The sequence below is a fragment of the Panulirus ornatus genome, chromosome 17 (genome assembly GCF_036320965.1).
Source record: "Panulirus ornatus isolate Po-2019 chromosome 17, ASM3632096v1, whole genome shotgun sequence".
In the NCBI taxonomy this organism is placed as follows: Eukaryota; Metazoa; Arthropoda; class Malacostraca; order Decapoda; family Palinuridae; genus Panulirus; species Panulirus ornatus.
Window position 1 is genome coordinate 56061654 of NC_092240.1, and position 12841 is coordinate 56074494.

The 12841-nt window shown below is 41.8% G+C and overlaps 1 protein-coding gene across 1 annotated transcript in view; it reads left to right on the top strand.

Moving 5' to 3' along the window:
• Positions 1 to 12841, top strand: part of LOC139754813 (uncharacterized) — a 58350-nt gene continuing 45509 nt past the window's right edge. Inside the window, exons 1-2 of the mRNA XM_071672655.1 lie at positions 1 to 166; positions 10675 to 10836. Of these exons, the coding sequence (XP_071528756.1) occupies positions 10735 to 10836 (102 nt within the window). The 5' untranslated portion in view covers positions 1 to 166; positions 10675 to 10734. The remainder of the gene's footprint in view (positions 167 to 10674; positions 10837 to 12841) is intronic.

Consider the following 12841-nt stretch of genomic DNA (forward strand, 5'->3'; position numbering starts at 1 on the left):
TTTCAGCTCCCCATTAGGAGTACCAGCAAATAAGGTTCCAATAGTACCAGCTTCTCTGAAACCAGAGGCGGTAGAACTGGAGCCTTTTTACTATGGTCAGATCCTAGGAGATTCATCTTTGGGACGAGAAATCAATTCATATTCTTTCACATGTCACCTTTGTAATGTAAGTACACCATACAACAGAGTGCAAGGAATTGTTTGAACATAACACTGAAGCATTCACTATTGTTTTAAGTAAAAATTGGAAAAAAGAATTGAGAGGATAAACATGTAAGAAATTGTAAAGTTGGTTTTGGATGATAATGATACTAAAATTATTCATCTCATTGGCTTATATGTAGAAGTTTGGTTTTATGAAGAGGCAGATAAGATGTAAAACTTCAGTGTGATATTAAATTTACTTATTTTTTTATTTATTTTGCTTTGTCGCTGTCTCCCGCATTAGCGAGGTAGCGTAATGAAACAGACGAGAGAATGGCCCAACTTACCCACATACACTTGTATATACATACACGTCCACACATGCAAATATACATACCTATACATCTCAATGTACACATATATATACACACACAGACATATACATATATACACATGTACATAATTCATACTGTCTGCCTTTATTTATTCCCATCGCCACCCTGCCATACATGGAATAACCACCCCCTCCCCCCTCATGTGTGCAAGGTAGTGCAAGGAAAAGACAACAAAGACCTCATTCGTTCACACTCAGTCTCCAGCTGTCATGTAATAATGCACTGAAACCACAGCACCCTTTCCACATCCAAGCCCCACAGAACTTTCCATGGTTTACCCCAGACGCTTCACATGCCCTGATTCAATCCATTGACATCACATCGACCTCGGTATACCACATCGATCCAATTCACTCTATTCCTTGCCCGCCTTTCACCCTCCTGCATGTTCAGGCCCCGATCACTCAAAATCTTTTTCACTCAGTCTTTCCACCTCCAATTTGGTCTCCCACTTCTCCTCGTTCCCTCCACCTCTGACACATATATCCTCTTGGTCAATCTTTCCTCACTCATTCTCTCCATGTGCCCAAACCATTTCAAAACACCCTCTTCTGCTCTCTCAACCACGCTTTTTTTATTTCCACACATCTCTCTTACCCTTCCATTACTTACTCGATCAAACCACCTCACACCACACATTGTCCTCAAACATCTCATTTCCAGTACATCCACCCTCCTGCGCACAACTCTATCCATAGCCCACGCCTTGCAACCATACAACATTGTTGGAACCACTATTCCTTCAAACATACCCATTTTTGCTTTCGGAGACAATGTTCTTGACTTCCACACATTCTTCAAGGCTCCCAGGATTTTCGCCCCCTCCCCCACCCTATGATCCATTTCCGCTTCCATGGTTCCATCCGCTGCCAGATCCACTCCCAGATATCTAAAATACTTTACTTCCTCCAGTTTTTCTCCATTTAAACTTACCTCCCAATTGACTTGACCCTCAACCCTACTGTACCTAATAACCTTGCTCTTATTCACATTTTCTCTTAACTTTCTTCTTTCACACACTTTACCAAACTCAGTCACCAGCTTCTGCAGTTTCTCACATGAATCAACCACCAGCGCTGTATCATCAGCAAACAACAACTGACTCACTTCCCAAGCTCTCTCATCCCCAACAGACCTCATACTTGCCCCTCTTTCCAAAACTCTTGCATTCACCTCCCTAACAACCCCATCCATAAACAAATTAAACAACCATGGAGACATCACACACCCCTGCTGCAAACCTACATTCACTGAGAACCAATCACTTTCCCCTCTTCCTACACGTACACAAGCCTTACACCCTCGATAAAAACTTTTCACTGCTTCTAACAACTTGCCTCCCACACCATATATTCTGAATACCTTCCACAGAGCATCTCTATCAACTCTATCATATGCCTTCTCCAGATCCATAAATACTACATACAAATCCATTTGCTTTTCTAAGTATTTCTCACATACATTCTTCAAAGCAAATACCTGATCCACACATCCTCTACCACTTCTAAAACCACACTGCTCTTCCTCAATCTGATGCTCTGTACATGCCTTCACCCTCTCAATCAATACCCTCCCATATAATTTACCAGGAATACTCAACAAACTTATACCTCTTTAATTTGAGCACTCACTCTTATCCCCTTTGCCTTTGTACAGTGGCACTATGCATGCATTCCGACAATCCTCAGGCACCTCACCATGAATCATACATACATTAAATAACCTTACCAACCAGTCAACAATACAGTCACCCCCTTTTTTAATAAATTCCACTGCAATACCATCCAACCCTGCTGCCTTGCTGGCTTTCATCTTCCGCAAAGCTTTTACTACGTCTTCTCTGTTTACCAAATCATTTTCCCTAACCCTCTCACTTTGCACACCACCTCGACCAAAACACCCTATATCTGCCACTCTTATCATCAAACACGTTCAACAAACCTTCAAAATACTCACTCCATCTCCTCACATCACTGCTACTTGTTATCACCTCCCCATTACCCCCCTTCACTGAAGTTCCTGTTTGCTCCCTTGTCTTACGCACTTTATTTGCCTCCTTCCAGAACATCTTTTTATTCTCCCTAAAATTTAATGATACTCTCTCACCCCAACTCTCATTTGCCCTCTTTTTCACCTCTTGCACCTTTCTTTTGACCTCCTGTCTCTTTCTTTTATACATCTCCCACTCAATTGCATTTTTTCCCTGCAAAAATTGTCCAAATGCCTCTCTCTTCTCTTTCACTAATAATCTTACTTCTTCATCCCACCACTCACTACCCTTTCTAATCAACCCACCTCCCACGCTTCTCATGCCACGAGCATCTTTTGCGCGAGCCGTCACTGCTTCCCTAAATACATCCCATTCCTCCCCCACTCACCTTACCTCCTTTGTTCTCACCTTTTTCCATTCTATACTCAGTCTCTCCTGGTACTTCCTCACACAAGTCTCCTTCCCAAGCTCACTTACTCTCACCACCCTCTTCATCCCAACATTCACTCTTCTTTTTTGAAAACCCATACAAATCTTCACCTTAGCCTCCACAAGATAATGATCAGACATCCCTCCAGTTGCACCTCTCAGCACATTAACATCCAAAAGTCTCTCTTTCGCGCGCCTGTCAATTAACACGTAATCCAATAACGCTCTCTGGCCATCTCTCCTACTTACATACGTATACTTATGTATATCTCACTTTTTAAACCAGGTATTCCCAATCACAAGTCCTTTTTCAGCACATAAATCTACAAGCTCCTCACCATTTCCATTTACAACACTGAACACCCCATGTATACCAATTATTCCCTCAACTGCCACATTACTCACCTTTGCATTCAAATCACCCATCACTATAACCCGGTCCTGTGCATCAAAACCACTAACGCTCATTCAGGTGCTCCCAAAACACTTGCCTCTCATGATCTTTCTTCTCATGCCCAGGTGCATATGCACCAATAATCACCCATCTCTCTCCATCAACTTTCAGTTTTACCCATATTAATCTAGAATTTACTTTCTTACATTCTATTACATACTCCCACAACTCCTGTTTCAGGAGTAGTGCTACTTCTTCCCTTGCTCTTGTCCTCTCACTAACCCCTGACTTTACTCCCAAGACATTTCCAAACCACTCTTCCCCTTTACCCTTGAGGATCGTTTCACTCAGAGCCAAAACATCCAGGTTCCTTTCCTCAAACATACTACCTATCTCTCCATTTTTCACATCTTGGTTACATCCACACACATTTAGACACCCCAAACAGAGCCTACAAGGAGGATAAGCACTCCCCATGTGACTCCTTCTTCTGTTTCCCATTTTAGAAAGTTAAAATACAAGGAGGGGAGGATTTCTGGCCCCCCTTTGCTGTCCCCTCTAGTCGCCTTCTACGACACGTGATTAATGCGTGGGAAGTATTCTTTCTCTCCTATCCCCAGGGATAATGCATATATATATATATTTTTTTTTTCATACGATTCGCCATTTCCCGCATTTGCGAGGTAGCGCAAGGAAACAGACGAAAGAAATGGCCCAACCCACCCCCATACACATGTATATACATACGTCCGCACACTCAAATATACATACCTACACGGTTTCCATGGTTTACCCCAGACGCTTCACATGCCCTGATTCAATCCACTGACAGCATGTCAACCCCGGTATACCACATCGATCCAATTCACTCTATTCCTTGCCCTCCTTTCACCTTCCTGCATGTTCAGGCCCCGATCACACAAAATCTTTTTCACTCCATCCTTCCACCTCCAATTTGGTCTCCCACTTCTCCTCGTTCCCTCCACCTCTGACACATATATCCTCTTGGTCAATCTTTCCTCACTCATTCTCTCCATGTGCCCAAACCATTTCAAAACACCCTCTTCTGCTCTCTCAACCACGCTCTTTTTATTTCCACACATCTCTCTTACCCTTACATTACTTACTCGATCAAACCACCTCACACCACACATTGTCCTCAAACATCTCATTTCCAGCACATCCATCCTCCTGCGCACAACTCTATCCATAGCCCACGCCTCGCAAACATACAACATTGTTGGAACCGCTATTCCTTCAAACATACCCATTTTTGCTTTCGGAGATAATGTTCTCGACTTCCACACATTCTTCAAGGCTCCCAGGATTTTCGCCCTCTCCCCCACCCTATGATCCACTTCCGCTTCCATGGTCCCATCCGCTGCCAGATCCACTCCCAGATATCTAAAACACTTCACTTCCTCCAGTTTTTCTCCATTCAAACTTACCTCCCAACTGACTTGACCCTCAACCCTACTGTACCTAATAACCTTGCTCTTATTCACATTTACTCTTAACTTTCTTCTTTCACACACTTTACCAAACTCAGTCACCAGCTTCTGCAGTTTCTCACATGAATCAGCCACCAGCGCTGTATCATCAGCAAACAACAACTGACTCACTTCCCAAGCTCTCTCATCCCCAGCAGACTTCATACTTGCCCCTCTTTCCAAAACTCTTGCATTCACCTTCCTAACAACTCCATCCATAAACAAATTAAACAACCATGGAGACATCACACACCCCTGCCGCAAACCTACATTCACTGAGAACCAATCACTTTCCTCTCTTCCTACACGTACACATGCCTTACATCCTCGATAAAAACTTTTCACTGCTTCTAACAACTTGCCTCCCACACCATATATTCGTAATACCTTCCACAGAGCATCTCTATCAACTCTATCATATGCCTTCTCCAGATCCATAAATGCTACATACAAATCCATTTACTTTTCTAAGTATTTCTCACATACATTCTTCAAAGCAAACACCTGATCCACACATCCTCTACCACTTCTGAAACCACACTGCTCTTCCCCAATCTGATGCTCTGTACATGCCTTCACCCTCTCAATCAATACCCTCCCATATAATTTACCAGGAATACTCAACAAACTTATACCTCTGTAATTTGAGCACTCACTCTTATCCCCTTTGCCTTTGTACAATGGCACTATGCACGCATGCAGGGAAAAAATACAATTGAGTGGGAGATGTATAAAAGAAAGAGACAGGAGGTCAAGAGAAAGGTGCAAGAGGTGAAAAAGAGGGCAAATGAGAGTTGGGGTGAGAGAGTATCATTAAATTTGAGGGAGAATAAAAAGATATTCTGGAAGGAGGTAAATAAAGTGCGTAAGATAAGGGAGCAAATGGGAACTTCAGTGAAGGGCACAAATGGGAGGTGATAACAAGTAGTGGTGATGTGAGAAGGAGATGGAGTGAGTATTTTGAAGGTTTGTTGAATGTGTTTGATGATAGAGTGGCAGATATAGGGTGTTTTGGTCGAGGTGGTGTGCAAAGTGAGAGGGTTAGGGAAAATGATTTGGTAAACAGAGAAGAGGTAGTAAAAGCTTTGCGGAAGATGAAAGCCGGCTCTGTGGAAGGTATTAAGAATATATGGTGTGGGAGGCAAGTTGTTAGAAGCAGTGAAAAGTTTTTATCGAGGATGTAAGGCATGTGTACGTGTAGGAAGAGAGGAAAGTGATTGGTTCTCAGTGAATGTAGGTTTGTGGCAGGGGTGTGTGATGTCGCCATGGTTGTTTACTGGAGGAAGTTAAGTGTTTTAGATATCTGGGAGTGGATCTGGCAGCGGATGGAACCATGGAAGCGAAAGTGAATTATAGGGTGGGGGAGGGGGCGAAAATCCTGGGAGCCTTGAAGAATGTGTGGAAGTCGAGAACATTATCTCCGAAAGCAAAAATGGGTATGTTTGAATGAATAGTGGTTCCAACAATGTTGTATGGTTGCGAGGCGTGGGCTATGGATAGAGTTGTGCGCAGGAGGGTGGATGTGCTGGAAATGAGATGTTTGAGGACAATGTGTGGTGTGAGGTGGTTTGATCGAGTAAGTAATGTAAGGGTAAGAGAGATGTGTGGAAATAAAAAGAGCATGGTTGAGAGAGCAGAAGAGGGTGTTTTGAAATGGTTTGGTCACATGGAGAGAATGAGTGAGGAAAGATTGACCAAGAGGATATATGTGTCGGAGGTGGAGGGAACGAGGAGAAGTGGGAGACCAAATTGGAGGTGGAAAGATGGAGTGAAAAAGATTTTGAGTGATCGGGGCCTGAACATGCAGGAGGGTGTAAGGCGGGCAAGGAATAGAGTGAATTGGATCGATGTGGTATACCGGGGTTGACGTGCTGTCAGTGGATTGAATCAGGGCATGTGAAGCGTCTTGGGTAAACCATGGAAAGTTGTGTGGGGCCTGGATGTGGAATGGGAGCTGTGGTTTCGGGCATTATTGTATGACAGCTAGAGACTGAGTGTTAACGAATGGGGCCTTTGTTGTCTTTTCCTAACGCTACCTCGCACACATGAGGGGGAGGGGGATGGTATTACATGTGTGGCGAGGTGGCGATGGGAATGAATAAAGGCAGACAGTGTGAATTGTGTGCATGGGTATATATGTATGTGTCTGTGTGTGTATATATATGTGTACATTGAGATGTATAGGTATGTATATTTGCATGTGTGGACATGTATGTATATACATGTGTATGGGGGTGGGTTGGGCCATTTCTTTTGTCTGTTTCCTTACGCTACCTCGCAAACGCGGGAGACAGCGACAAAGCAAAATAATAATAATAATAATAATAATAATAATAATAATAATATGATATATATTTATATGAAAAATGTAAGAAATAGAATTATCAAATATATAAGCAGAATATGCATAAAAAGCATTACTCTTGTACTATTGCACACAGTAAGTGTCTTAAAAGTATGAACATTTTTGGTGTCAGTGTAATGAATAATTTCTGATTTCTATTGAATACTGTTATGGAAATGAGTAATTTTTTATTTGACTGTAGTTACTATTTCCAGTTAATATTATAAGTTTCATTTAAACCAGGTGCATGAAGATGATAAAATAAAACTAAGATATAGAAGCAGAAACTCTTCTTTTCTGGAAACCCATACAAATCTTCACCTTAGCCTCCACAAGATAATGATCAGACATCCCTCCAGTTGCACCTCTCAGCACATTAACATCCAAAAGTCTCTCTTTCGCGCGCCTGTCAATTAACACGTAATCCAATAACGCTCTCTGGCCATCTCTCCTACTTACATAAGTATACTTATGTATACTTATGTATATGAATGTTGGGGTGAAGAGGGTGGTGAGAGTAAGTGAGCTTGGGAAGGAGACTTGTGTGAGGAAGTACCAGGAGAGACTGAGTACAGAATGGAAAAAGGTGAGAACAATGGAAGTAAGGGGAGTGGGGGAGGAATGGGATGTATTTAGGGAATCAGTGATGGATTGCGCAAAAGATGCTTGTGGCATGAGAAGAGTGGGAGGTGGGTTGATTAGAAAGGGTAGTGAGTGGTGGGATGAAGAGGTAAGAGTATTAGTGAAAGAGAAGAGAGAGGCATTTGGACGATTTTTGCAGGGAAAAAATGAAATTGAGTGGGAGACGTATAAAAGAAAGAAACAGGAGGTCAAGAGAAAGGTGCAAGAGGTGAAAAAAAGGGCAAATGAGAGTTGGGGTGAGAGAGTATCATTAAATTTTAGGGAGAATAAAAAGATGTTCTGGAAGGAGGTAAATAAAGTGCGTAAGACAAGGGAGCAAATGGGAACTTCAGTGAAGGGTGCAAATGGGGAGGTGATAACAAGTAGTGGTGATGTGAGAAGGAGATGGAGTGAGTATTTTGAAGGTTTGTTGAATGTGTTTGATGATAGAGTGGCAGATATAGGGTGTTTTGGTCGAGGTGGTGTGCAAAGTGCGAGGGTTAGGGAAAATGATTTGGTAAACAGAGAAGAGGTAGTAAAAGCTTTGCGGAAGATGAAAGCCGGCAAGGCAGCAGGTTTGGATGGTATTGCAGTGGAATTTATTAAAAAAGGGGGTGACTGTATTGTTGACTGGTTGGTAAGGTTATTTAATGTATGTATGACTCATGGTGAGGTGCCTGAGGATTGGCGGAATGCGTGCATAGTGCCATTGTACAAAGGCAAAGGGGATAAAAGTGAGTGCTCAAATTACAGAGGTATAAGTTTGTTGAGTATTCCTGGCAAATTGTATGGGAGGGTATTGATTGAGAGGGTGAAGGCATGTACAGAGCATTAGATTGGGGAAGAGCAGTGTGGTTTCAGAAGTGGTAGAGGATGTGTGGATCAGGTGTTTGCTTTGAAGAATGTATGTGAGAAATACTTAGAAAAGCAAATGGATTTGTATGTAGCATTTATGGATCTGGAGAAGGCATATGATAGAGTTGATAGAGATGCTCTGTGGAAGGTATTAAGAATATATGGTGTGGGAGGCAAGTTGTTAGAAGCAGTGAAAAGTTTTTATCGAGGATGTAAGGCATGTGTACGTGTAGGAAGAGAGGAAAGTGATTGGTTCTCAGTGAATGTAGGTTTGCGGCAGGGGTGTGTGATGTCTCCATGGTTGTTTAATTTGTTTATGGATGGGGTTGTTAGGGAGGTGAATGCAAGAGTTTTGGAAAGAGGGGCAAGGATGAAGTCTGTTAGGGATGAGAGAGCTTGGGAAGTGAGTCAGTTGTTGTTCGCTGATGATACAGCGCTGGTGGCTGATTCATGTGAGAAACTGCAGAAGCTGGTGACTGAGTTTGGTAAAGTGTGTGAAAGAAGAAAGTTAAGAGTAAATGTGAATAAGAGCAAGGTTATTAGGTACAGTAGGGTTGAGGGTCAAGTCAATTGGGAGGTGAGTTTGAATGGAGAAAAACTGGAGGAAGTGAAGTGTTTTAGATATCTGGGAGTGGATCTGGCAGCGGATGGAACCATGGAAGCGGAAGTGGATCATAGGGTGGGGGAGGGGGCGAAAATTCTGGGAGCCTTGAAGAATGTGTGGAAGTCGAGAACATTATCTCGGAAAGCAAAAATGGGTATGTTTGAAGGAATAGCGGTTCCAACAATGTTGTATGGTTGCGAGGCGTGGACTATGGATAGAGTTGTGCGCAGGAGGATGGATGTGCTGGAAATGAGATGTTTGAGGACAATGTGTTGTATGAAGTGGTTTGATCGAGTAAGTAACGTAAGGGTAAGAGAGATGTGTGGAAATAAAAAGAGCGTGGTTGAGAGAGCAGAAGAGGGTGTTTTGAAATGGTTTGGTCACATGTAGAGAATGAGTGAGGAAAGATTGACCAAGAGGATATATGTGTCGGAGGTGGAGGGAACGAGGAGAAGAGGGAAACCAAATTGGAGGTGGAAAGATGGAGTGAAAAGGATTTTGTGTGATCGGGGCCTGAACATGCAGGAGGGTGAAAGGAGGGCAAGGAATAGAGTGAATTGGAGCGATGTGGTATACCGGGGTTGACATGCTGTCAGTGGATTGAATCAAGGCATGTGAAGCGTCTGGGGTAAACCATGGAAAGCTGTGTAGGTATGTATATTTGCGTGTGTGGACATATGTATATACATGTGTATGGGGGTGGGTTGGGCCATTTCTTTCGTCTGTTTCCTTGCGCTACCTCGCAAACGCGGGAGACAGCGACAAAAAAAAAAAAAAAAAAAGCAGAAAAACTTCTATCAACCCAAAACCTTGAGTAAGCAGTAAGTTTATTAGTATAAAGATCCACTGCAGTAATCCTGCTTAAGCAAGTTATTACTGTATACTGGTGTAGAAATTGCTGATTAATGTTTAAGAAAACTTGAAAGGGTAGAGTGGGGTGTGGTATCCAGGACTATGCTGAGAATGGGTACGAGACCAAAGGGTGTCATACTGTCTTCTGCATCTTCCTCTCACTGTTAGCTTGTTTTTCCACACTTTTTAGGTACTTATCTTCATATGGGTCAAAAAGGTTGAATTGTGGAACTACTCCAACACATTAGGATGTAAAGAGTTCCCTTATATGATATAAAGATATCTGGTTTGGTTCAGAAGTTGTTGGATTATAAAGGTTCAACATGTACAGTACATTAGCAAACCAGCATTAATAGCTGACTAAATCATGCTAAATAGTATCATGTGTATATTAGTTACTACATTATTATGTTTTTGTATTTGGAGATATTAGGGATTCAGGATACGAGAATTTTCTGGTTAGTTGAATGCCATATGATAAAACTTTTTTGTAAGTTTTCATGCTAGGTACTTGATTAATGTCAGAAAAGACATCTTTTCTCCCTTGTTTTTCCAGGAAGTTTACACTAGTAATGTGCAGTTTTACACACATTTGAAGTTTCACTTGAATCGCAGCATGAATGTGAATCGCAGCATGAATGCAAGCCTCAAGTACTGCTGCAGTTACTGTATGGAGCATTTTGAAACTGAAGAAAAAAGAGACTACCACCATAAATTTGTAAGTATACTTTTTTTTATTATTATTCCAAATATATCTGAAAGAGAGAGAATGTAGATGAGTAAGTGCATCAGAGTAAAAGGATGAAAGACTGCAGGAGAGTTTAATGAAAATGAAAATTAGGGAATGCATTGAAGTCTTGGTTATCCAGATCAGTTAGGACTGGAATCCTTCCAGTTGAGGGAGTTTTCTGGTTGATCGAGTATTTGTACTTTTAACGCAATGTAAAGAAAAAGCATATCTTTGTTAGCAAAAAATCATAAGCACAATTATAATCTTTGGTGAAGCAAAGTAATGCACTATGAATTATGAAATGCCGTATACAGTACTTGACATTTAGATGCAGATCGATGTCAACATTCTCATATCTGAACTTTTATTATTGGTACTTGTATGTGTTTATCATAGCTGAATTAACTGATATATTTAGTTCTCTTTCAAGTGGTGTAAACTGATTTTTTCACTGACTGTAGTTGTTATTGCCTGATTAACATGGATTGTTCGTTAATTTTTTAAGCGGCTTTTTTCATATGATTTATTTCTGCAGTTACGTTATTGCTCATCAATATTCATACAGGAGGGTGAGAGGCGTGCAAGGAATAGATTGAATTGGAATAATGTGGTATACTGGGATCGACATAATGTCAGTGGATTAAACCAGGGCATGTGAAACGTCTGGGGTAAACCATGGGAACTAATTACTGTCCTCTCTTCCTACTCATACACATGCCTTATATCCTTGGTAAAAGCTTTGCACTGCTTTTAACAACTTACCTCCCACACCATATACTCTTAAAACCTTCCATAAAGCATCTCTATCAACCCTATCATATTCCTTCTCCTGATCCATAAATATTACGTACAAATCCATCTGTTTTTCTAAGTATTTCTCACATTCATTCTTCAAAGCAAACACCTGATCCACACATCCTCTGCTACTACTGAAACCACATTGCTCTTCCCCAGTCTGATGCTCTGTACATGCTTCCACCCTCTCAATCAATACCCTCCCATATAATTTCCCAGGAATACTCAACAAACTTATGCCTCTGTGATTTGAACCCTCCCCTTTATCCCCTTTGCCTTTGTACACTGGCACTATGCATGCATCCCGCCAATCCTCAGGCACTTCACTATGAACCATACCTACATTGAATATCCTTACCAACCAATCAACAACACAGTAACCCCCCTTTTTTTTAATAAATTTCACTGCTGTACCATCCAAGCCCACCACCTTGCCAGCTTTCATCTTCCGCAAAGCTTTCACTACCTCTTCTCTGTTTACCAAACCATTCTCCCTGACCCTCTCACTTCCCATACCACCTCGACCCAAACACCCTATATCTGCCTCTCTTATCATCAAACACATTCAACAGACTTTCATGATACTCACTCCATCTCCTTCTTCATCACTACTTGTTATCCCTTCCCCTTGCCCCCATTAAGATGTTCCCATTTGTTCTTTTGTCTTATGCATGTTATTTACCTCCTTCCAAAACATCTTTGTATTCTCCCTAAAATTTATTGATACTCTCTCACTCCAAATCTCATTTGCCCCTTTTCTCACCTCTTGCACCTTTCTCTTGACCTCCTGCCACTTTCTTTTATACATCTCCCAGCCATTTGCACTACTTCACTGCAAAAATCGTCCAGTCGCTTCTCTTCTCTCACTAACAATCTTACTTCTTCATCCCACCACTCACTACCCTTTCTAATCTGCCCACCTCCCACCTTTCTCATGCCACAGGCATCTTTTGTGCAAGCTTCCCTAGATACATCCCATTCCTCCCCACTCCTCTAACGTCCTTTGCTCTCATCTTTTTCCATTTTGCACTCAATTTCTCCTGGTATTTCCTCACACAAGTCTCCTTTCCAAGCTCACTTACTCTCACCACTCTCTTCACCCCAACATTCTCACTTCTTTTCTGAAAACCTCTTCAAATCTTCACCTTTGCCTCCACAAGATAATGATCAGACTGTCCCTCTCAACACATTAGCATCC